The sequence below is a fragment of the Spea bombifrons genome, chromosome 5 (genome assembly GCF_027358695.1).
Source record: "Spea bombifrons isolate aSpeBom1 chromosome 5, aSpeBom1.2.pri, whole genome shotgun sequence".
In the NCBI taxonomy this organism is placed as follows: domain Eukaryota; kingdom Metazoa; phylum Chordata; class Amphibia; order Anura; family Pelobatidae; genus Spea; species Spea bombifrons.
Window position 1 is genome coordinate 51,152,786 of NC_071091.1, and position 24,180 is coordinate 51,176,965.

At 37.6% G+C, this 24,180-nt stretch overlaps 2 protein-coding genes across 2 annotated transcripts in view; one reads left to right on the plus strand and one right to left on the minus strand.

Moving 5' to 3' along the window:
• LOC128496916 (collagen alpha-2(VI) chain-like) overlaps positions 1 to 5,559 on the plus strand; it is a 31,299-nt gene extending 25,740 nt beyond the window's left edge. The window contains exons 25-28 of the mRNA XM_053466745.1: positions 1,685 to 1,837; positions 2,858 to 3,304; positions 3,684 to 3,722; positions 4,358 to 5,559. Of these exons, the coding sequence (XP_053322720.1) occupies positions 1,685 to 1,837; positions 2,858 to 3,304; positions 3,684 to 3,722; positions 4,358 to 4,956 (1,238 nt within the window). The 3' untranslated portion in view covers positions 4,957 to 5,559. The remainder of the gene's footprint in view (positions 1 to 1,684; positions 1,838 to 2,857; positions 3,305 to 3,683; positions 3,723 to 4,357) is intronic.
• Positions 5,560 to 6,442: 883 nt separating this feature from the next.
• Positions 6,443 to 24,180, minus strand: part of LOC128496918 (succinate dehydrogenase [ubiquinone] flavoprotein subunit, mitochondrial-like) — a 33,081-nt gene continuing 15,343 nt past the window's right edge. The window contains exons 2-15 of the mRNA XM_053466748.1: positions 20,179 to 20,268; positions 18,719 to 18,880; positions 18,318 to 18,461; positions 16,332 to 16,496; positions 15,858 to 16,006; positions 15,202 to 15,326; positions 14,154 to 14,322; positions 13,634 to 13,829; positions 13,122 to 13,293; positions 12,199 to 12,317; positions 10,808 to 10,919; positions 10,062 to 10,192; positions 8,241 to 8,351; positions 6,443 to 7,373 (exon numbers count right to left, since the gene is read on the minus strand). Coding sequence (XP_053322723.1) covers positions 7,287 to 7,373; positions 8,241 to 8,351; positions 10,062 to 10,192; positions 10,808 to 10,919; positions 12,199 to 12,317; positions 13,122 to 13,293; positions 13,634 to 13,829; positions 14,154 to 14,322; positions 15,202 to 15,326; positions 15,858 to 16,006; positions 16,332 to 16,496; positions 18,318 to 18,461; positions 18,719 to 18,880; positions 20,179 to 20,268 — 1,932 coding nt within the window. The 3' untranslated portion in view covers positions 6,443 to 7,286. The remainder of the gene's footprint in view (positions 7,374 to 8,240; positions 8,352 to 10,061; positions 10,193 to 10,807; positions 10,920 to 12,198; positions 12,318 to 13,121; positions 13,294 to 13,633; positions 13,830 to 14,153; positions 14,323 to 15,201; positions 15,327 to 15,857; positions 16,007 to 16,331; positions 16,497 to 18,317; positions 18,462 to 18,718; positions 18,881 to 20,178; positions 20,269 to 24,180) is intronic.

Consider the following 24,180-nt stretch of genomic DNA (forward strand, 5'->3'; position numbering starts at 1 on the left):
CGGAACATGCCAGCATTGACCTTTTTGTAATGAATAGTCAAATGAGGGAGATGGAACCACAACTCTCCTGACATAAGTGAATATTCTGATTTTGCCATTTATAATTATATTAAAATATGTATGGACATAACTCCAGAATATATACAATTAATACCGCAATATACTCCATATACTGTCATTCTGCCAGGAATACTCCTTGATTCCTCAAAGGCCAACTTCTACAATTGTTCATGTTATAGGTCACATTAAAGGTGGAAAAAGTTCTGACATGATTTATCTTTGTCTCATTCTTTAACATCACAAGAACCTGGCATTATAACAGGGGGTGTAGACTTTTTATATCAACTGTATGTACTTGTCTGCTTTATACAAATACCTAATGGAACTTAGCAACTTTAGCACCTACTTGAAGACATAAAACAAGCAATCTGACTTTGATAATTGTTTAGAAAGAAAACTACGATATAATGTACTGAATCAAACCTTCTCTAGTGTATGATAAAAATGGTGGCTATAAAAAGCATTTGAAGTGAAATATTTTCCAGTCACCTTTTCCTATTATAAAACAATGAGTCAGAGCCTCCATAGAAGACAATCATGTATTTTCCTGACATTGTAAATAGATGATGAGGCTGGCAACAGGAAGGTCGAGTGCATAATGTTTTTCAGTGCTTTACAAAAGCAGATGTACAAGGTTATACACAAATATTATTGCTGCAACTGCAAATCTAAAAAAGAAGGAATAACAGACTAAGGAATGCATTTGTGTGACAGTGTGAAAAACTTTTTGTCCAATATCTGATTTGCAGAATTGTTGTATATTTTGCACATTTTGGACAGATCACTTTTGTGGGTTGAAATAATCAAACATGCAAAGGTTAGGTATTTCAAAAAAGTAATTTCCTGCCTAGCAAACTCTGGCCTAAAGCCTAAATGGAAAGGATTATTGGGATCAGTAGCTTTTAGAGCTTGGTAAATAATCAAACCTGATAAGGACCAGTCCTGTCCAAAATACAGTAAATCTGACTTTGCCCTTTGCTACCAGGTTGTAGTTGGCAGCACACAAGTTCCCAAAGCCACATCATGCCACGTTCAAAATACATTCCTGAACACCTCTGTTGTTGATGTATCTGGAAGGGGTTACACAGTCATCTCTCTGGTGGCTTCATGCCTCCATCAAACCACTATTGACTAATTGGAAAAGGTTTGGGGAAGTAGTAGCTTTCTCAAACTGAGTTAATTCAGTCCTGGGTGGAGGAATTAGCCAAAATTCATCCACGATGCTGTGAGAAACTAATCAGGAACTGCTAAACAAGGTTTTAAGACTGAGGATGATCACTGTTTCACACTGGGGACTTGGATTTGCATACATTTCTTTAATACATAAATGCCATAAGTATCAAAAAGATGTATTGTTCCTTCGCTCAGGAACAGATTTAAGGGGTATCACCACAGGTACATTTTTATATGTGTACTTGCAATACATTGGACATACATGGTAAGTTAAGTATACCAACATTATAATATACAGGTATTTGTCACACACTTCCTATATGGTAGTTGTAGCTCAAACTATATATTTGATTTGGTGCTTTTTGTACGCACGCTGCGCTAAAAGCATATATACATTGATCTAAACTGATTTCATAGCATATCCTCACATTTTCTTTTGCATTCTATTCAGACTGTTACAGGTCGTGTAAGCCAGTTGATGTGATATTTGTGATTGACAGCTCTGAAAGTGTTGGCAAAACAAACTTCAGCCTTGCAAAAAATGTTGTAATCAATATTGCTAACCGGATCGGAAACATGGCCAAAAACTCCTCTGATTTTACAGGTAACTTGACTTTTTTTCCCCAAACAAAAAAAAAACCTACTGTGCACTTATTGTGTATCTATATGACAAATGATTCCAAACTATGACCCCCAAAGATTTGCAGTATCAGAGGACTGCCTACAAGTTATATCAATAATCATTGTCGCAACGTTTCTTGACTTCTATAAAAAATAATCAAAATGCCTGTGGCTTACCTGTATGCTTAGCTAGTTATACCATAGCAAATGCAGTATATATTCAATACCATTGCCGTTTAAATACTTTTGCAAGCAATTAAAGTGTCATCAAACTCTGTCGCTGCATACTAATAACTGTAACTTCAGAGGCTGCGACACTAGCAAGCAAATAAAGTAAAATGTTTTAATTTGCTTTATAACTTAAGGGGATGACTTTTTAACAAGTAGCTGTGTTTTAATTAAACTTTCCACACTGCTTGTTAATAAATACCTTAGCTCTACAAAAGCAGAACACCTCAGTACTTGAGTGTAAGAAGTACTATGCAAATGTTTCTTAAAAAAACGATTCCAAAACAGGGGTGTACAGAGTCAAACTCCTCTGTTAGAAAATAACTATTTTTCTCATTTGTGGGTAATCAATTAATTAACGTGATATGATGAATCACATAACAAAATCAGGGCTATCAGTGGTTGGTAGAATGATTGTCGGGTATGCCCCATTAATCGGCTGTAAGTGATAGCATGAAAATACGGTATGTATGGTCAAGAACATGCAAATCCTGTTCTACCCAGTGGGCATTAGTTCTGGATATCCTCTCAAAACAAAGGGTTAATAATTAGTGCATAACAGTCAGAATTATTGTTGCTACATTCAGCCATTTTTTCAAGGACATACATACATTTTACGCACCGTTAACCAGCACATATAAAATGCTGTGCTCACAGAAGGGAATCGGTTACGGTTATACAGTAGCATTTCATTAGTTGTTAGAGATAAAGTCTAAAACAAAAAACATTTTTTGTCGTTTTGTATCTTAATCAATGTTGCAAATCTCCTGTACAGGTTCTCGTTTTGGTGTTGTTCAGTATAGCCATCAAGGTAACATCCAAGCAATCAGATTGGATGACCCTAGTATAACCTGCAAGGCATCTTTCATAAATAAGGTGAAGTCAATGGAGTGGCTGGCCGGCGGCACATGGACACCTTCAGCGCTGAAATACACCTATGAACAATTAATACGCCCAAGTCAAAGGATGGTGAGCAAAGTGGTTGCCATCGTAATCACAGATGGACGTTATGATCCCAAGGATATAGACAAGTTGGAAGCGCTATGTAAAGGTGCGGAAGTGTACGCCATAGGAGTAGGGGACATGTTTAACAGCAATGCTGAGAAAAACGATCTGGAGGCAATAGCCTGCAATGTACGGAGTAGGGTGAAGAATCTAAGTGTGTATGCTGAGCTGGCAGCAGAAGAATTCCTGGAAACCATTGAGGCTGTGCTTTGTCCAGGTATGGTGGTGTCTGGTTATTTACGTGTATCTGAAAATTAACCTGATTTTGTTTTTTGGTTTTTTATTTGTATTTATTTATTTTTTCCCCTTCATTTCAGGGAAGACTGTGGTTCTCAGACTAATGCTTTGCAAAAAAGCTGAAACATATGATTATTACTTTATGATAATTAGTTAGACCATTAATAGTTGATCGTTAAAATTGATGAATTACATGACTTTAGTCCTAGCCTGTAGAGTGTTTTTTTAAAATTACTATTTTCATTGGTCCAGATAGCTTACCAAATAAAGCTATATGTAATTACCAGTACATTACAGGGTTCAGAAGGTCTGGAATAACATATGACGCACATATCTAAAATGTAATTTGTTTTTTATAGAACCTGAAATTGTTTGTCCAGACCATATGTGTACCCAAGGTAAGTAAGTCTATTGAATATTATTAGATGCATACCACAGCTAGACATGCTTTATTGTTTGATCACCTTACAATGCTGACGTCCTCCCATGCACCTTTTACCTGTTCTGTACTTGAGCTACCAATTACTTATTCACATAAGAAAAATACCTGCCATTTTTCGCTTTTTCACTTTTTTAAAGTTGTTTTTATGTAAGATGGAGGAAGTATGGGGACTGAATGAACTAGCCACTGAACGTTACATAATCGTATGGGATATATCCACAGTTCCTTTCTTTTAAAAATGCCTTGTTTTGGCTTATTGAACTAACAGGTATGACTTTACTGCCACCTGTTGGTACTATATAGGTACTGTTAGGAAAAGAAATGCATACTCCTGGTTAATAATATATCCTTAGGAAAAATGCAGTTTTCATGTGTCAATGTCCTGTAGCTCAATAATGACTCTAGGAACAGGCCCTTCTATTAGCGGAAAAAAATGACACATTTACACATTGCATAGTTACATATTTGTCTTTGGTCTTTTACTGTGTTTAAGAAAGGCTTTATGTAATGTACATAATAATAATGTCATGTAAAATGATTTCTCAATGCCCGTGAACTTATAAAAGCCAACTACATTATTTCTTGTTGCAGCCATCCAGCTTGGACCACTGGTAGGTCGGCCAGTGGATATTGTGTTCTTTGTTGATGGTTCTGAGAGAACAGGTAAAGAGAATTTTATGCAAGTTCTTAGATTTATAAAGCATATATCAGAGGAACTGAAACTAGCAACACAGGAAGAGGACAGACACGGAGCCAGAATTGCTGTGATTGAATATGGAGCTGAAAATGAGCAAAATGTCCTTTTGGATTTTACATACAACCGAACAAGCCTTCAAGAACTGCATTCCAAAGCCGTGTACTATGACTCGTCATCTCATGTTGGTTCAGCTGTACTTTATGCTATAAAAAACATAGTGCAAAGACAATATGGAGGTGCAAGAAGTAATGCAGAGATTTCTTTTGTGTTCGTAACGGATGGCATGAGCAATAATAAGAATTTTGTCCAGGCTCTGGATTTTATCCGCGCCAATAACATTGTAACGTGCGCAGTTGCGGTTGGATCTGATGTTAATAACGAAAAGTTATCTCGGCTCACTCTAGGAGACACCACATCAGTGTTTAGGCTTAAACAATATGAGCAGTTATTTGCTACCTCATTCATTAGAAACATTGTGCAATGGCTAGGATGAGTATTTGGTTTAATGCGTTATTGGTATTTCTTTTAAAAAATGATATGTCATACATGTATCCTTTAACAATACCAATGTATTATGTTTTATATCAAGCAACATTTTTCAGTGGGTTTCTATTTTTTTTTTTTTTATTGAGATAACTGAACACCTTTGAGGCACCATTTACGTCTTGGTACACGAACACAATGTAAGCAGATACGAAAGGCTGACTACACATTGAGCGATTTAATACTGCCAGGCAAGCTATGGTTTTAATTTGCTTATCACGATTTTGTGCCTTTTTCTTATTAAGTATTATTATAAAAATGACCCTCTTGGTTTCCATGTGGGAGGTGCAATTCTCCCACTACATCAGGTTTTAAATAAGTGCCCTAATTTACATTATAGGAACTGTTTAAACAGTGTTAGCAGTAGAGACCCATGTGCAGTCTGCTGAAGCATTTCAGGCAGATCATAGGAAACGTGTTAAGTTATGTTTTTACCTCTTATATTAAAGCTTCCATTTATAATGGCATTATCACAGTCATTAACTTCCATCTTGTATATATGAAATATGGATATGTTAATACAAAAATTCAGTGATAAAAATACTTCACATGGGCAGGTGCTTCATCTGTGTGAATGAGAAAGTTCTCAACCAGAAAAAAATCTCTTTGTGCTTGTGCTAAAAAAAAATGAGTTCCCCTTCAACAGAGTATATTGGCAGGAGAGCTAATTTAATGAGTGAGGACACTAAAGTGATCTCACTGATTTAAATATGCATTATACAGGGCCAGCCAAGCCCTTCTGAAAGCATTGGGGTTAGGCCTTCATAAAAACCATAGCTGTCTTGTCAAGTCTTCCACCAACTCTAGCTTAAGTGAATAATTTAAATGAATAAACTGATGACACAGCATTATGAGCTTACATGTGTTGCTTAACTCAGAGAACACAAGCTGAACAACATGTCACTCATCCCCACGTGGTAAGCATTTATGCTAGCATTCCACATTTAACAATACTGGTAAATTGAAAATATCGGTAGTCAATGTATAAAGTGTCTCTCTTTTATTTAAGAATAACTATGTCAAACAAAAATGTATGTTTCGTATTTCAGTATTACTACTGTGACTACTGTTTAGTTACAGGGAAAACAATGCCATTCTAGAAAAGTAACGTAAAATAGCACAAAACAGAAACCAAAAACGTTGTCCTCAATGATATGGTTTCATCTGATGAGGTCAGTCACAGCAGCCATAGATGGGAATATAAATCAAAAAAGTAAGCAGCTAGAGTTGGTATTTGACTGAGCTCAGCATATTCATTTCATAAATGTCATTGATTCAATTTCCTTGCCAAGTAGTTGTTGTGTTTTAGTTTTAATAATAAAGGTGTGTTGTGATTTCAATTTTTTTTCCCTATAATATCTAGTGCACGATTATTTAGATGTTTCCCTATATGAGGAAAGGTCTGTTACAGCAATTACATACAATAGGAACACATATAAACTTAATCAAAGTTTATTTCAGTGAGTTCAGTTAAACATAACTAACTATACAGCGCATTTCCTCTCTAACTATTCAAAATGAAATGAATTTTATCAGTACGGGTTTTGGCAGCACAGAACACATGAGGTGTAGCACAAGAAGATCGGTACTAAATGTTACATGACTATCCAAAGTCACATCTTTAAACCTGGGAGGATTTACTGAAGGAGGAATCTTAAATGTGTAATCTCTTGCACAAATTTATTATTAAGCCCATGACAAGATATACTGATGTTGCTTGTTTGGTTAGACTAAACATTCACAAGTTATTTTTTTAGCATCAAAAATATGCATTATTTTTTTAGTAATACCCATTTTTATTTTATTTTTTAAACATAATATTGAAGTTTTGTTCTTAACGTGGGTCCTATGTATTGGGTGGAAGCCGTTAGGGGCATATTCCCTTCCTATACCACATTTGTTCAAACTTGCAAAAAGGGAAATGGTTAAAAGTTAGCATATTTGTATATTGGCTTACCTTTTGCAGGATAGCAAGAGGCATCCAAAAAAACAAACTTTGCAGTATATTATGATGCTGGTTAACTTTCTGCTGCACAGGAAAAGCCTAAATAGGATTTTGACTAAGCACTTTTTTGTGTGGATTAACCCTTCACTATAGAGAATCATACAGAATTTGCAATGCTTAGACATATGAAGGCATGTCAAATATGACTGTGTGCCTTTGAATGAACATGCTCTTTAATAGGTTACCAAGCACCATCATTATGTGCAAAGAAACACTAAAACACACTGATTATTATATATTATGAACTAAGCAATTCAGGAAACGTGGTAGGAGAACTAATAATAACGGATGGCTGGGGGAACTGAAGCGCAGTCTTCTTCATTTAAAGTTGAGTCAATGACAGGTCTGTACTGCAAGGTGACCTAGAGAGGGAAATAAAAAAAAAATCTGCTTCATTTTCAAAAATGTACTAACAATTAAAAACATGTCGACGGCCTGTTAAACCTTTTCAACTTTTAGTATCATTTTGCTGTGTCCACAGACTGACTAGTTATGTGTTTCTGATATATACTTTATTTTTATAATTATTGGAAAATAAAGCAAACTTAAAATATAACAACTCCATTAATACATTACAGTTTAATTTTACTGTTTGATAAGAAATGCATTGGATTGGATTATGTTTGAATACACAGTTCTTTTATTTTACATGCTTTTAGAATACATTTTACTCATACAACTTCTGTTTTGTAAGCAAAGATGCAGTATAATTTTATTTATAAACTGGATTAAATACTGGATGGTTGTTTCCCAGTGATTGTTGCCTACATGGTTGTGCAGGCAGCCTTTTGCGTTTATGAAAACCACTTGATGGCATGTTTGATGCAGATGAAGCAGTGTGTCCTACCCTAATTTAATAAGAGTTACATATTTGTCAAGTATACTGTTACATGTACAATTGCCCATAAAACCTCAAGACCGCCAGATCATGTCTTTTAGACAATCCTTTAATCAAAAGGAAACACATTTCTGATATTTCAGGCAAATCTGGATAGCAAACAGCTCAGTTTTAATCATGGACCCGGAAGGTTCCCCTAGAAACTCCTACCTGGTTCAGAGTTAAGTCCAGTGACAGATTTGCTCAATTCCTACCTTATTAAGCATAGAGCTAATATCTGAGATAACTTTGCCATAGCCTTATGTTCTCTTCTTGTTTTAAAGATAGCAACCAGTGTCATTTTGATCAGCAAGCTCGTCACCTTTACAGTCATACATGTTTTGCTACCCACCTTGCCTTTATTGTCCACAAATGAGAGTGTGTGCTTCCTCCAATGTTCCTCAAAGGGTTTCTTCTTCTGGCCTTGGAGTGGTTTTGAATAATCATACTCATCTATTCGAACCTAAAATAATGAAATACCATTTTTGAGCGAGTACATATTAACATCGAAGACATATAAGGCATTCTAATTTCAAATACATGTAATAAAATCGTTTAGCCTTTGATTTCCCTTAGTGGATTGGTAAGGTGACAAAGAAGGGGGGGTATAGTGTTTAATATATTAACAATAGGACATAAAAGGTTCAGGGACAGAAGAGAAGTGTGACTCCAGGGTTAACTTCCAGATATATAGATGTAACACAATGGTCCACTGTTTACACAAAAAGATGAATGATATGTCTGCCAGAAGAACAGTAACCCATGCATCTAAAATGTATTGAAAAATATCAGTTCCTTTCCTCATCTTACATTTAACCATTCAAAGTAAGTTATAGGAAGAAAGACATGCCTGCAATATGGATACATCTCCTACCTGACCATTGTAAAAATCCAAAGGGACCAGAAACAGATAAAAAGTGTTACACCATGGTTGACTTCTGGACACACGCATTTGGATTGGTTCACTGTTTGCACACAGTTCGTATTCCACAGAGACATATGTGGTTAAAGAAATGGCAACCATCACCAGAACTTATAGAGTTTTACAAATAATTTGGTTTAGGGAAATACCTATAAAGGCTATGGGGACATTTCCTTGTAAGGAATCTAAGAAACAGTTGGATTGGCAGCCAGACAACTGATGAGGCTAAAACATGAAAGGAAATAGTATTTATGGAAAGGCCTTTGTCCAAACCAGCTTTTAGAGGGCTCAGTAGAGCATACGTGTAGAAACACCTATATTCAATAACAAATTAAACAGGTGGTAAGTTAAAACAATTCTATTGCTCACATAATGATTTATTTTTTTTAGATATATATGTTCTAGCTCTGCTAGTTTAGCCCAATCTACTAGACAATTCACACTGACTTCTTATCACACAGTCTTGTGGTAAATAATATAATAGTTTGGTTGCTCTGACTAATGAAAGTCTATGGAGAAAATGACTTTATAAGATGGACACTGCGATAGTGAGCTCAGGGTGGTGATTGGGCAAAAGGAGTCACTCAAAATATCACGGGTTTGCAGCACATGGAAACATACTTTCCTTCAATGATATCTATGTTGCTGTACATAGCACTAACTTGAATAGTGAAACAAAAATATTATTTTATTCCATGGCAATTTCCCATTTACTGATTCTAGCAGGAAGGCGATAATTGCGGAAAAGAAGCCACTGACGATTACAAATGTAGGAAATGGTCTTGAGATAGCATGTTCCATCAGAGCGGAAGCTTCCAGGATGGATCCAGAGAAAGTAACTAGTTGTAACCACCTTGTCCCTCTTGAATTTGATGGACACATGTAGTAAGTAATGCAGGAGGGAACTATATGACAATATCTATATTTAGGAAATAGTTACATTCTATTGTTATATGCTTGAATAGGTAGCACCTGAAAAAGGGCCATTTATTTGACTAGATATTGTTTTGTATTATTTCTGAACATGATTGACAACTCACAATGAATTCAGCACCTAGAGCCTTCCTTGCCCTGCAATGGTAAATTATACTGTGAAATAATAAGCAGCCATTATCTAAATTAAAATGATAGACAACCTGCCCAGCTCAAATTGTTTTGTTTTTAGCAGGTGGAATTATTTTTGTGTAAATAGGGAAGGTGAACTATGTCCATAAGTTCCTGGCATTTCAGTGTCTCAGATGGTGTTCCCACCTTGAAATCCTCTCGGGCATGAGCCCCGCGGCTTTCTTTACGAGCCTCTGCAGCATAAATAGTCTGGAGAGCACACGATATCAGGTTTTGCAATTCAAGTGTCTCAATCAAGTCTGTGTTCCAGACAATACCTACAATTCAAGAACAAAAATATAACAGGATTAAAAAGGAACTGCAATACATCATAATTGACCTTAAGCACGTATGTTACCAAACAGAAAACGTGACATAAGTCACAATCTGGGGCTTGGTTAGACAAATGACTGCTCACCCGTAGGTAAAAAAAACAGCAAACATAAAATGTATGGGAAATTACATGTACAATAAAGTGTTGTGTTACACAACATGAATGTTGACTATTCGATTCAACACCACAAGAATTTCAGTGTCACCAGAATAACAATAAAAATGATATTATAAGTAGACTTTGGCTTAACATGTTACATTTAGCACTGTTGAGATCATCTTTTGATTTTTTATGCATCTTAACTTTCAGCATTGTTTTTGGACACATTCAAAATCAGTAGGAAGGTAGGTGATAGCACCAGAGAGGTTATATACTGCCTATCACTATGCATCTACTTACAGCTAGATGGGGAGAGGTAACTAGGTTGTCCCTTAACCAGGTATAAAGTTATTTTTAAATTAGAACTTTTAGCAAACGCCACTCAATGCCAGTTTCCAAAGTAATCACATGGTGCTTATCCTCAACAAGTATCACAAAATCGCACAGAATGCATGCTTACCTCTGTCAAATGTTTTTATATCATCCATGGCAGCGTTAATTTGACTCAGCTTTTCACACCCTTCTTGTAATATAGAACCAGTTCTGAAGACTGCAGCATTACTCTGCATAGTCTAATGTCCCAATGGGCAAAGAAATGTTAGTTAATTATTAGCACCGGACCAATGAAAAGTCCAATAAATGTGTTTCTTACGTTATAACATTTCAGAGGCTGGTATCTATCATATATGCAAAATAATGCGTAAATAAAGTGCATTGTAATCAAGATGTGCTTTTGCAAGTATATGCTACCATGAACAAGGAACATACATTGCCTCGTTGTCACAAAAAAACAAAAGTCTCTTTAGGAAATACAATTTTTATAACGCAAGGTAAAGTTTGACTTTACTAACTGGGTGGTAGAACTTAAACATGCGTCGGACAGGCATAAAGCTATCCTAATTCTAAGATGAGACCAACGACTGATTAAGGTCTAAGTCTTTGCATCGTGAAAAATGGGCAGACTGTATGAGCTGCCATAAAATTCTATGTTTCTATGTCAAATTCAATTCTAGTAATTCATATAGCCTTCTGAGTAATAAGTCCTTGTACTAAGATACAACCCATGGGTACTTTGTAGTTGTATACAGGTGCACCACAGGCAATAATAATGTCTATGTCAGTGCCTACCTCACGCTGTTGTTGTTTCAAAACATCAATTCAGCTTGTTAGCTTTTTGTTTGAGGTGTACTTTGGTTCATTTTCTGAATGGTTTAATAAATTGGAGTCTTGTGTCTAAGCACTTTTATTTGTCTAACACAATTTCTGTTTACGTTTTGTAATTAGAAAACATACTTAACATGGTTACACCTCCGATTTCATTTAGATAGTTCACTTAGAATATGGGTGTTACTGATAGAAAATACAACTAAGTATATTCCAACAAGAAAATGTGTACCTTCCTTCATAAATAGTTAAGTTCATACCTAAGATGTTTTTTCATATTTTATGGACTAAAGCGATGCTTTCTCAGATGGTTCCAGCCCGTTACATATCATGGACCACGATGATATTAGGAACTATGTGTTTTCATATGTATCTTAATAAGACTAATGTGTTTTTCAAATAAACTTTAAAATGCATGGTTTGTCTCCTTATAAAGAACAAAATATTGGGGCCAAGACCTGACATGTTCAGTGTGCACAAAAATGGCACCATGAAAAATGGGGCATGTATTTAATTATTTCCAGGGCTGGTTTTGATTCCCAGTTCGTCCATGCATAATTCTAGGAATGTGCTTAAACAAGATGTGCAGTTCATCACATGCTAATTTTGGTTTACAAACGATCATAACGACAATAGCAGTGAATTTTCGCACAAGAATATAAGACACTCTTAATACCAGATACCCACCTTCTGCATGTTGAGTCTAAGCTCAGAGGTTCTTGTGCTTCCATTGGCAAACCGTAATTTATCCAGATTTGCAACAGATTCCTCTCCAGCGTTTGGTTTAATGGACGCTATGGGCTCACCTAAAAAAGGAATAATATAAACAATATAATACACAGTAAAGTAAATAATCCTTTTATAAAACATAAGCAGTAAATGTATTAACAGCAACACATAAAATTACACTTGGGATGGTGCTGAGGTTTTTTTAAAGATAATCCAAAAAAGGCAATAGCCACCAAAAAGACAACAGGCTAAGGTCCATATATATTGAATTTTATATTTATATTTTTACTGTGTGCCTATTTCTAGTTTTTATTGTCTCTGTTATTTGGTGTGCCCCCTATACCGTGTTTATGTTCATAAAATCAATATCCACTGACCCATATCAGCCTCCAAGGTAGATTACAGTTTCCTTTTTATAGAAAAATATTAGATTGCATGCATGGCAGTCCAAAGGTACAAGGGAGCCCTAATGCTATATAATAATCTTGTGCAGTAATTACAAGTTGTGTGACACTGGGATGGATCAGAAGATGTCTTGTCTTGATTTTAATAAAAACTACTTAGTGTCCTGAACCACAGACATTTACCAGTAACATTTCTATCACATTTTATAACACTTATCAGTGTAGAACTACGAATAGCTACAAGATACAGTTCAGTGTGCAATCTTCTACACAGGTCTGGGCATATTGAACTTCTAAAACAATATGCAGATCAGAAAGGATACTTTTTCACAGTATTATATTTTGGTAGATCCGCAAGTGCTGTAGACCATTTCTTGATAATTTCTTAAAATGGCAACAGAAAATGATCAGTATTGTCCTTGGACAGAATGATGGCTGTCCGTGACAGATGTACCCCTTTTTAATTATAGCTCTTACCAGGCTTGCATGACTCTGCAATGCTCAGAGCACAGGCACGACCAAAGACAACCAGGTCCAGGAGGGAGTTTGCACCAAGTCTGTTGGCTCCATGTACAGAGGCTGATGCAGCCTCGCCACATGCATATAGACCAGGAACCACTTTGTCTTCCCCATTGACGTGAATAATAGCCTGGAAATAAAACAAGTTAATGTACAACTGTATACAAAATGAATGTACACTACAAGATCATTTTCATGGTTCATTCAGATTCATAGGGAGTCTCGTTCTTACAAAACCCATCTTAGACTCTGCTTCTTCCTTATTTTTAAATATTTTACCTGTACAAAACAGAACAAAAACTAAAAAAGTAAGAAGGAGTAAAAGAAAGATGGAGTTGCAGAATGTTCCAGTGTAGCAGCATATGCACCTTTACGAGATTGGCCTTAGACAAAAATCTACAAGGACCAGAGCCCAAGTACTCAATGCTATGTAAGTATTATTTTTATGCAGATACTGCAGGTTATTCTACCTGGCCTTTGTAATTTGTTGGGATCCCACCCATGTTATAATGGACGGTTGGGAGGACAGGAATAGGCTCCTTTGTGACGTCGACACCTGCAAAGATCATGGCCGTTTCAGAAATTCCTGGCAGGCGAGTAGCCAGCTGCTGAGATGGGAGGTGATGAAGCTGAAGGTAGACATGATCCTTGTCTGGGCCACAGCCTCTGCAAAAAGAAAATAATCATCGGCAATATCAGGTGTAAAAAAAATACTGAGAACTGATTAACCTGTGTGAGTCTATGTTAAGAGATACTTATGCATAAATAAAAGAAAAGTTGCATAATACATTTAAGTCTTGCATTGTGCTTTTAGCTGAGGCAAAATTACACAAAAGTTAGGAGAGTGCCCACAACAGCATGTTTCTTCTATTACAGAATAGAAAATTGTTATACCCTACTCAAATATTTGGGGAGTTTTTCATAACTATGCACTATGACACATATTTCTGAAAATATAAAATCTCACTAAATACATTCCAACAAGTGTACCTTCCTTCGCGAATTTCAATGGTCATAGAACGGCACACAACATCACGTGAAGCCAGGTCCTTTGCTACCGGTGCATATCGTTCCATAAACCGTTCCCCTTCACTGTTGATAAGAATACCTCCCTCTCCACGACAGCCCTCTGAGATCAGACAGCCAGCTCCATAAATACCTACAATATAATTGATTACATCTGGAAATCAAGCAAGTAAAAGAGTGCTTTCATCAATCCATAACTACCATCTCCAGCTCTATATCATTGCTAAGCAACAGGAGGAGCATTAAGTTTGGGTCGAGTAATATCCAGATCTACAGTATAACAATAACAAAATTCACATTCACAACTAGAGATTCATTGTGTGGCATCAAGGTAAGACCACCGTTTGGTCTGCAGGAAAATAATTGGTGTACTACATTCTACTGATATAGAGTAAAAACAATGTCCTACAAACCTTTCCTGTGTACCTGATATCTCATCTCTCTTTAATAATATTACTTTTTTAAAAAAGTTTTTTAAATCTGAAATTACTACAACAATTTTAAAGAGGAAATCATGGCTAGTTTATTTTTATTTATTAGCTTAAACTGTCCCTTTCTTTACTAAATCGATGCAGTGCCTCGGCCATGCCCCACACTAGATTTTTTTCCTCCTCCTCAGTCTTACCCCTTATTTTGCCACAAATCTATTCTTAGACTCTCTGGTATAATGCATCATATCCCAGTCTCTTTTCCCTTCCCCTTCTTACTCATGACACGCTACTCTCTCTAATGCCTTCAGAACTTTTGTATTCTACTTTCAGTATCTACAATAAATATCAGAATTAAAAGACAAAATCCCATTGGTAAACTTAGGTTGTGAGCAAAGAGCCTAACATTTGTGTTTTGACTTGACAGAGCATCGATCTTTGCCTTCACTAACACAGACATTTTCTGTCTTACCAGAGCAAGTAAGCAATTAAAGAATGAAATTTAGGCTGGAGCGCGCTTGCATCAGCCACTTATTGGGAAGGGGAATAATGAAGCAGTAGACCACCCTGACCCGGGTTAATACCTGTTGGGTGAAACTGAACAAATTCCAAGTCTTGGCAGGGAAGCCCAGCTCTTGTCACCATGGCTGTGCCATCACCAGTGCTGGTATGGGCAGAAGTGCAGCTGAAATAGGTTCGCCCATATCCCCTGGGAGAATCAGATGATATCAGAGACTATTATTCAACAGCATAAAAGAGTAATAAAACACTCTCCTCTTAAGGGCAACATTAGTATCATTGGATTATATATGGATTCATGCTAAAAAATTTATTTATATTAGGGTGCGTTATGTAAATTATCTACATAATCTATTAGTCACCAACTGGTTAACAGCAGTATTTTTAAAATATCTTCTTTCCAATAACGTATAAACAAATGGCACCTCAATGAAAAACTTACATGCAAAATAGAAGTGCACTTTGTAATAGATTACCTATGCACTGTGCTAGGCAAAGTGCTATTAAGTGCACAGATTCAAAGTATTTGTGGCTAAATATATCTTTTCTTACAGCGCTTTGCCTCCAGAATAATAAATAAGGAGCTTGGTGGTAATATGTTCAGGAAGCACGAGGCTATGTATTCTGCAAACCTTATTTTTTTAAGAAGGTTGCATTGATGCAAACATGCATCTACACAAAATAATGAGAATGATATTAATAGTTAATAATAACATTTTACCCAGTAGCAATAACCGTGTTCTTTGCCCTGAAACGATGTATGGATCCATCCTCTATGCATAGTGCGATTACACCACGACACTCCCCATTTTCCATCAACAGGTCCAAAGCAAAATACTCCACAAAGTAGCTGGTATCATATCTCAATGACTGGAAATGTATATAGTATACAAATATTACAAACATCAGATCTATAAGGAATTTATATTACATACAACAGATTAAATATCCATAAGGCAGCAAAGGCAACTTAATTAGGAAGAAGAAATGTTGCTATTAAACATTTAAAAATACATATTCATATAACAATAACTGCATTACAAACAAAAAGCAATTATTTATTGAAATAATTTAAAATGTATTCCTATTATTATCATTGGGATACAATATATATTTTTGTGCAAAAGGATTACCGGTAATAATTGTTTCTGTCATTTTTGTGAAGAAAGCACTTTGATCCAATTTGTTTTCTTACCCTCCCATACAAAGTATGAAGCAACGAGTGTCCGGTCCTGTCAGCCACACAGCAGCATCGGTGAGCCTGCCCTCCTTTTCCGTACTTAAGAGACTGTCCTCCAAAAGCACGCTGGTAGATCTTCCCTTCTTCTGTCCGGCTGAAAGGCATTCCATAACTTTCCAGCTGTGTCAGGCACAAAATGCATAATGTAGATGCATAATGTAGAGCAAGTGGGTTTACCATTTACCCAGTGTTTGTAACAGCGGTTGTTGGTTAGTTATTTCTGAATAGGATGACGCTGGATGTCCTCTTTTTTAGGCACAGTGGCTATATGGCACCCAGAAACCTCTGTCACTCTTTCCTCACATAATGTCCTATTGTTATGTATTTATCACAGTTATCTACAGCCATATCAGTTTTTTTAATCTAATACTAGTAATAGTTTATAATAAGTAAGCACTTGTTAAAAACATTTCACAGGAGCAATTGTTACCAAAACAGACACATGTGTTTTACCTAGTAACCCAATTATGCCAATATTCTACTACTTGCCTAAGGGATGGCCCTTCATAATGTATAGTTTATGCAATTAAGGAGAAAATGTTGTATTTCTGCTCTCTTGTCAAATTGTTGGTTTAAAGACTCCTAGATGGGGCTTTAGGAGTTGGTGTGGTGTCATCACCATTAATATGTTATTCTCTTCTGCCATTCCCTGCACTTGCACAAATTAGCCTACTCTTCTTGTCTTTAATGGAAAAGCTAACCTATGGCAATGTCACGACTTACCTCAGCTCCCTCTCTGCTCCATTGACCCCTCCGAACCATGGCCACCCGAACACACACATGCTTGAATACTGGGGCGGACCGCAACCTCCAAACATACTCGGATCACGTCTCCCAGGCAACACAAGACGCCAGGGAGACATGCACACTCAAACCATGCCCTGTGGCTAGGAAAGGAGTGTCACAGCCACCCGCACAATGGCACTCACCGCAGGAGTTATTCTGCTCAATTCCCTGATACCAAGAGAGGGGCCCTTAGCAGCAGAGAATCAGGACTTAGAGGATCCCAACAGCAAGGGGGTCTAATGCGGGCAGGTAGAAATAGGTACTGAGTAGATAAGGTGAAGGAATCTCCAGACGAACCCCACAGGTAGAATAGAGTCGAAGGGGTAAACACGGAACAGGTAGTCGTACAAGCCAGAGGGTCGAGACACGGAGCGGGAAGTCAGCCAAGTCAAACTGGTACACGGATCAGGTAGTCGTACAAGCCAGAGGGTCGAGACACAGAGCGGGAAGTCAGCCAAGCCAAACTGGTACACGGTACACCACAACAGGGTGCAGGAGAAAAGGATTTCCGGCTTTTTAAAGCCGGCGCCAAATACAAAAACTCCGCCTCCATGGTGACGTCACAACCAAGCCTCCAGTCGTCCATCACCGCCCCGATACCAGCCACGCGGCTTAGCCACGCCCCTAGACTTCCAGCAGGCGACGCCAGGAGAAGAGGTAAGTACACTGACAGGGGAATCCCCAGACTCAACCCCTTGAGTCCCACGCCGGTGGCAGAGTCCTTGCCTGCCAGCAACGGAGCTCCGGGATGCAGTCTCGGGTTTCCGGCAACCGCAGACGGCAGTCCACTTGCCGGTACCGGGAACCGTGGGATCGGGAAAACGGCATCCGGGAGTGTCGATCCGCCCGCCGGTGCCGGGAGATCGGGCACCCAACATCTGCGGGAGGCAGTCCGCCCGCCGCCGGGTGCTAGAACCGTCACAAGGAGCACCCTCCCATGGCAACCCATGGCTTGTCACACTGCTTCCAAACCTTTGTTGCATATTGACCCTTTGGGTTATCTTGACCCTGCTTCTTGTCTAACCTTTGTCTGGATTTGTTGCCTTGGACTTTATTTTTTACTTTCTTGATTTTTTATTTCATGTACAAGTCTGACAAGATCTAAATAAAGGATTGTATTTGAAACATTGTATTCAATGTTGATAAAATATTTACCTCGATTACTGAAGCAGGTGCTTGCTCAGTCATGTAATGGATGGCATCCTGGTCACCAAGCCAGTCAGAACCTTTCACTGTGTCATAGAAGTGCCACCTCCAGTCATCTGCTTCCATGTTTCCAAGAGCAGCATTTATCCCACCCTAAATTAAGTTATATATTTTAGCACAAATTAATATTTTGCACCATTAACTTTATGTATTCATATCACCTATTTTAACTACATATACAGTATAAACAGATTACATAACAAGGCCTTATTGCTATCATTTGGCATGTATCGTTTTAAAAAATAGTAGTATATCCTATCATGTAGTCTTGGTCTTTTAGGAGAGAAAAATGACATTGTATGTCATAGGATGTACAATTTATATTGTTAGGCCTCCTTTGGTTCACTAACCTGGGCTGCAACGGTGTGAGATCTTGTAGGAAAGAGCTTGGTGATACAGGCCGTGCTGAACCCTGCCTCAGACAAGCCAAATGCTGCTCGAAGCCCAGCTCCACCTGCCCCAACAACAACCGCATCAAATTCATGGTCTACAACGGGATACTGGGTTGAAATCTGATAAGAGATAAAATAAATACAGTATGAGAGATCATTAATAATCCAGATATACCAGATATAGCAAATACTAAGGAAGTTTTGTTATGATGGTTTCCCAGAAAAAATTGCATTGTATGTTTCTAGCCATACCATCCGCATGTTGGAGGGAGTGTGGAGAAAACGGTACACTTTTATACATTCTTTGCACTTGCCACAAGATTAAATCAATGCGGGATACTGCGTTTCAATTAATTTCTACAAACTGTGGTTCTTGCTCCACCACAGGTAGCCTTCCTGGGATACCAGGTATTCCTTAGAGAATTCCTTAGAGATTTTCTAAATAAATGAGTATATACTTTTTGCTGCTGAAATTGCACCAACCAACCTTCCAGAAATTAAGCCCATTTTATTAGACATTAAAAATATGGAATACATGATACACTAAATTCACAACACAGTAAAAATATTTGATCCAATTTGGGCTCTGTGGTCTACAGCTATTAATGATTTCAGAATTTAGTTTGTTTTGTTTTTTCAATGTATCTGGAAACAACAAAAAAAACATATTACTCCCTTCTTTACTGAGGATGCTTTGTGCCTGAAAACCTTGTGCCTGAAGACTTTTTCATTTTTACACTGTTACCTTTACCATAATTCTTCTTTTAAATTTGTTGTGCACCCAGACACATTATAAATTGTTTTTTCAAGGGCAGATAGAGATTTATTTTGATTCAATTTTTTTATTTTTTAACTTTAACTTGGCAAAAATAGCTGCATGAAAACTGTTGAATACCCTGGGTTGTTGAAAAATATGTGGAGATGATGTAGGGATTTGTGACAGACATCAGTTACTATGATGTTACTATCACTAATTTTGGGAAAAAAATTTGAAATAGCAATACGCTACTTGTACTTATTGCCCTGTAACTTGCGCAAAAAAAAAACTATTGGGTTTTATAAATAAATATTAGAATCTATTTTTGGAGATGAGTAAAAGATTCTTCAAATAAAAGTCAGAAAAAGTTTTTTCTTCAATTATAATTTATAAAAAAAACTTTTTTTTATAATACATTATATGCTATGAAGAAAATAATGGTATCTAAAAGAACATTATTAGTCTTTTCTGCATTTAATTGGGGGTACAATATGTTTCAATGAGTTTATTGTCTCTCTATGTATTTTGTGTTCTCCATAAAAATATTGAACAAAAAAATCACAAAGGACCTTCATATTGAAGGAAATGAAGGAACTGTATTCCCCCAAAAAAGAATACCTAAAATTCCTGTTATTTGTACAAACAAAAGCTGTTTACTTACCGAATCTGAAAATTTAGCTGATGCATCCTTCTTCCCGTACACAGTGAAGTGAAAAGAGCGCAAAGCAGCTGGGGATATGGTAGACCATTTCTGGAAGAAAAAAGAAACATTACAACTGATTGAAAGTAACTTCATACCTGCCATCATAAACATTGGTTATATTTGTGCAACACTGTTTAGGTTACAAACCCAGGCAAAAAAAATCCAGTTTTGAAAGACCCACTAATGAAAGAGAGAGAGAAAAGAAAAAGCAAATCAGTGGCAAGAATTGATGTTTTTGTGTTCTCGGCTAGAGAGAGAACAGTTATTAAGAGAACTGAATCTAGTCACTGCCACTTTAGAGCAGATATTAACCCCTTCAGTCCCCTATGGACGTTCCAAAAAACACATCCCAAGAATCCCCTATGGGGGGGATAGGTCCTGGTCATTTGCTAAGTGATGCTGTTTCTTTTACTAGCCATGTCTCTTATGCTAATGATGAAGAGTTTAAAAGAAATGTTTTACTGTTAAAAGATCAACATGATCATTTTTCTGATGCTTTCATATATGACTGCATTTTAGCACATTTGAAATCTATGAAGATAATCATGGGTACCACCCATAATGCTATAAATATATTAGCGCCAAAAAATATTAGGTATAGATATTCAAGGTGATTTTCCTAAATGGATGCAAAACCTTTGTTAAGCATTAAAATAATTATTGCCCGGAATGGGAAAAGCAATCTCCTCTTTAGGAAAAATGGGAAATGAAATATTCAGAGGCATTGGTAACAGATTCTGTATTTTTGGATACTTAAAACCACTGTTACTGTTAATACTTGGATCTTTTTATTTGGTATCATATGGCGATTATTTTCTCTTTTGCCTAAAGGTAAACAAGTCCAAAGAAGATGAATACTGCGACTTATGACATGCTCATTACAAGCATTCTTAACATACCTGTTTTAACTTCCAGAATACTATTTGATGTATGGACGTATTTCCAGTTACTAATCGATGTAAAATCAAGACATAGAAATGTATGAACTCTTTTTCCATTGCAAGAAATGTAACACCATAATAATCCTTATTTATTTATATACCATAATATCACAGAAATATTGGGGCATTCTTTAGAATCATTACAATCGCTGCAATGATACCTCTTCACAACAAACAGAATCGCAATATCTCCCCCAGGCTCCCAGGCAGATAGTATCTCAAAGTTTACGAAACAAGGATGTACTCATACCTATAACAGATGCTGACACCTCCGACAATGAAACGAGTCCAACAAACATGAAAGATTCTCTATCACCCTCCCGTGATTTTTAACAATTCCAAAGTTCTCATGATCATGTATGGTGGCCAAATTGTAAATGTTTTGTGTTTAATGATATGAATTTGATGGCAGAAACACATCTTTCACCAATAGGTCCAGAACATGGTGATCCTAATTTTACTTCTATATTAATGCCATTGACTGGACTGAATAGTCACGATATTGATTTTTCTATAAAAGGCCTCAGTAAAAGTACGGTCAATAATTCAACTATGCAAAAATAGTACTTAATGCTTAATTTATGTAATTTTTGTAATCTTTCATAAGTAAATAATAACTATAATTGAACTCTCAGTCCTTTCTTATAATTGTGCTCATGACTTCATTTATTGAATGTGAGGCCTATCCACATTGCATGGGAGGAAAGGTGTGGACCCATCACACTAGCTGCACACACACTGTGTGAGCAGCCTCACTTTTACCGTGGGGTCAGGGAAGTTTGCATTACATGACTCCGCTTTGTTCTGCATCTGCAAAAATGAATGAAAAAACCTGCTAAATAGATTCTACTATTCGTTCTGAATTTAGAAATACCCAATGTGTTTATGTTTTTTTGCTTTTTTTCTGCACGTTATGGGGCAATAAGTACAGGTAGCGTTTTGCCATTTCCAAACCTTTTTTTCCAAATCTGGTAATTCTTCCCCCCATGTGTCATTTCGGGTATCTTTGAAGCCAGCCAATGCAATTTACCCCATCAAACCATATATTTTTAAAAACTAGACACCCCAAGGTATTTGAAATGCTGGTATTTTAACCATTTCCATGCACTAATTTTACCACCAGCCTTTGTGAAACTTTATGGTAGTACATTTGTTTTGTATTTTTTTCACACATGTTGTACTTCAGGTATAAATTTATCGCTCCTGGTATATGTCCGTGTCAAACAACACCCCAATATGTGTTCAGTAACATCTCCTGAGTGCAGTGATACCCCCCATGCATGGGTTTGTAGGGTAATTTGGGAGGTAAAAGGCCGCCTTTGTGATGTGTGTATTTTTATGCCATTTAGTCATCTGATCCTAATGCCCCCATGTCCCATATATGGGACATCATTGTACCCGGCCAATTCAATTTACCCCATCAACTCATGCATATTTTAATACGAGACACCCTATGGGCATTTGTAATGCCAATATTTTAACTCTTTCCGTGCTGGAGTTTTTTAGGAATTTTAGGACTTGCTTATGAAAAACTGTGGGGATTTTTACATTACCATATTTTTAAAAAAAAAAAAATGTAACATTTTTGAACAACAATTTTTTTTTTTTTTTTTATTTTTTTTTTTTTACTAATCACTCTGATTAGTGAGCTGGGCTCCATTGACCTTGCATGGTTGGATGCAGTACCTGCATTCAACCTGCAGAAGGAGCTCGATTTTCTATTGTTAATGCCCTCCTGTGAATGACGGTCATTCCGATCGCTTCCTAAGCTGTTTTAGCCGGCGCCGCCGCGATCTTTGATGATCGGTGTGGCGGCCATTTTTCTTCCGGGGAGGGCTTTCCTCCCTGGATCCATGGTCAGCCTCACTTGGCTTCCGTGGATGTCCGTGGCTTCCGTGGATGCTGCAAAGCCGCCGATCACGGCGAAAACGCAGCGATCGCGGCGATGCAGCTATTTAACGGCAGCCCGTACATGTACGGGCATTGTCGTTAACACGTGGCACGGCAATCCCGTACATGTACGTGGATTGTCGTTAAGGGGTTAAAAGACCAAACACACTGATCATGTTCATATGATGGCTCGAGTGTCCCATTAAGACCTTCTCCTATCCCATTGTACTGCGCTACGGAATTTGATGGCGCTATATAAAACAATAAATAATAATATAACACTAGGGAAGACCAGACTTTTACATTAGCCTGATGTCTGTTTATGGAACAATCCTCCCCACTTCATTTTAATTTAAATGGTAACTCATCAGCAATTAGAATAGCTTTACAGTATCAGTAGTGTACCTAGCCAGGGGGGGGTGTTCCACCGGGTGCCGCTCATCAGGGGGGTGCCACCACGCGGGCACCCCTCCAGAGACGGACAGTAATGCTCGGTTGGGGAGATCAAATATCTCTGTCCAACCGGCTTGAAGTCAATCAAGGGAACAGGAGGTCTGTTAATGCAGACCTCCGATCCTGCTCCCTTGCGACTCGCGAGGCAACTGATGCTGTGCGTCGGGATTTGCTGTCATATCCTGGCGCACAATACTGAAGCCGCACCCACCGCCTTCCGCACTCACTGCACTGGAAGGACAGGACACAGAAGAAGAGGAAGGAGAGCCAAGAGGAAGAACGAAGAGGAGGAGGGAAAGTGACAGTGAAAAATCAGCCAGTACATGCTGGAATTTGTGTATGCCTGGGCATGGTAGGATTGTGATTGCTGTTAACAATTACCGTACTGGCTCGGATATAGGCCGCCCCCGTATATAGGCCGCACCCTAAAAGTTTGGTGCTTTTTTAAAGAAAACGTTTTTTTCTTTAAAAAAGCACCAAAAAAAACATGCTGCCACTCTCCTCCCCCCCGATATGCTGCCACTGTCCTCCTCCCCCCCGAGATATGCTGCCACTGTCCTCCTCCCCCCCGAGATATGCTGCCACTGTCCTCCTCCCCCCCGAGATATGCTGCCACTGTCCTCCCCCCCCGAGATATGCTGCCACTGTCCTCCCCCCCGAGATATGCTGCCACTGT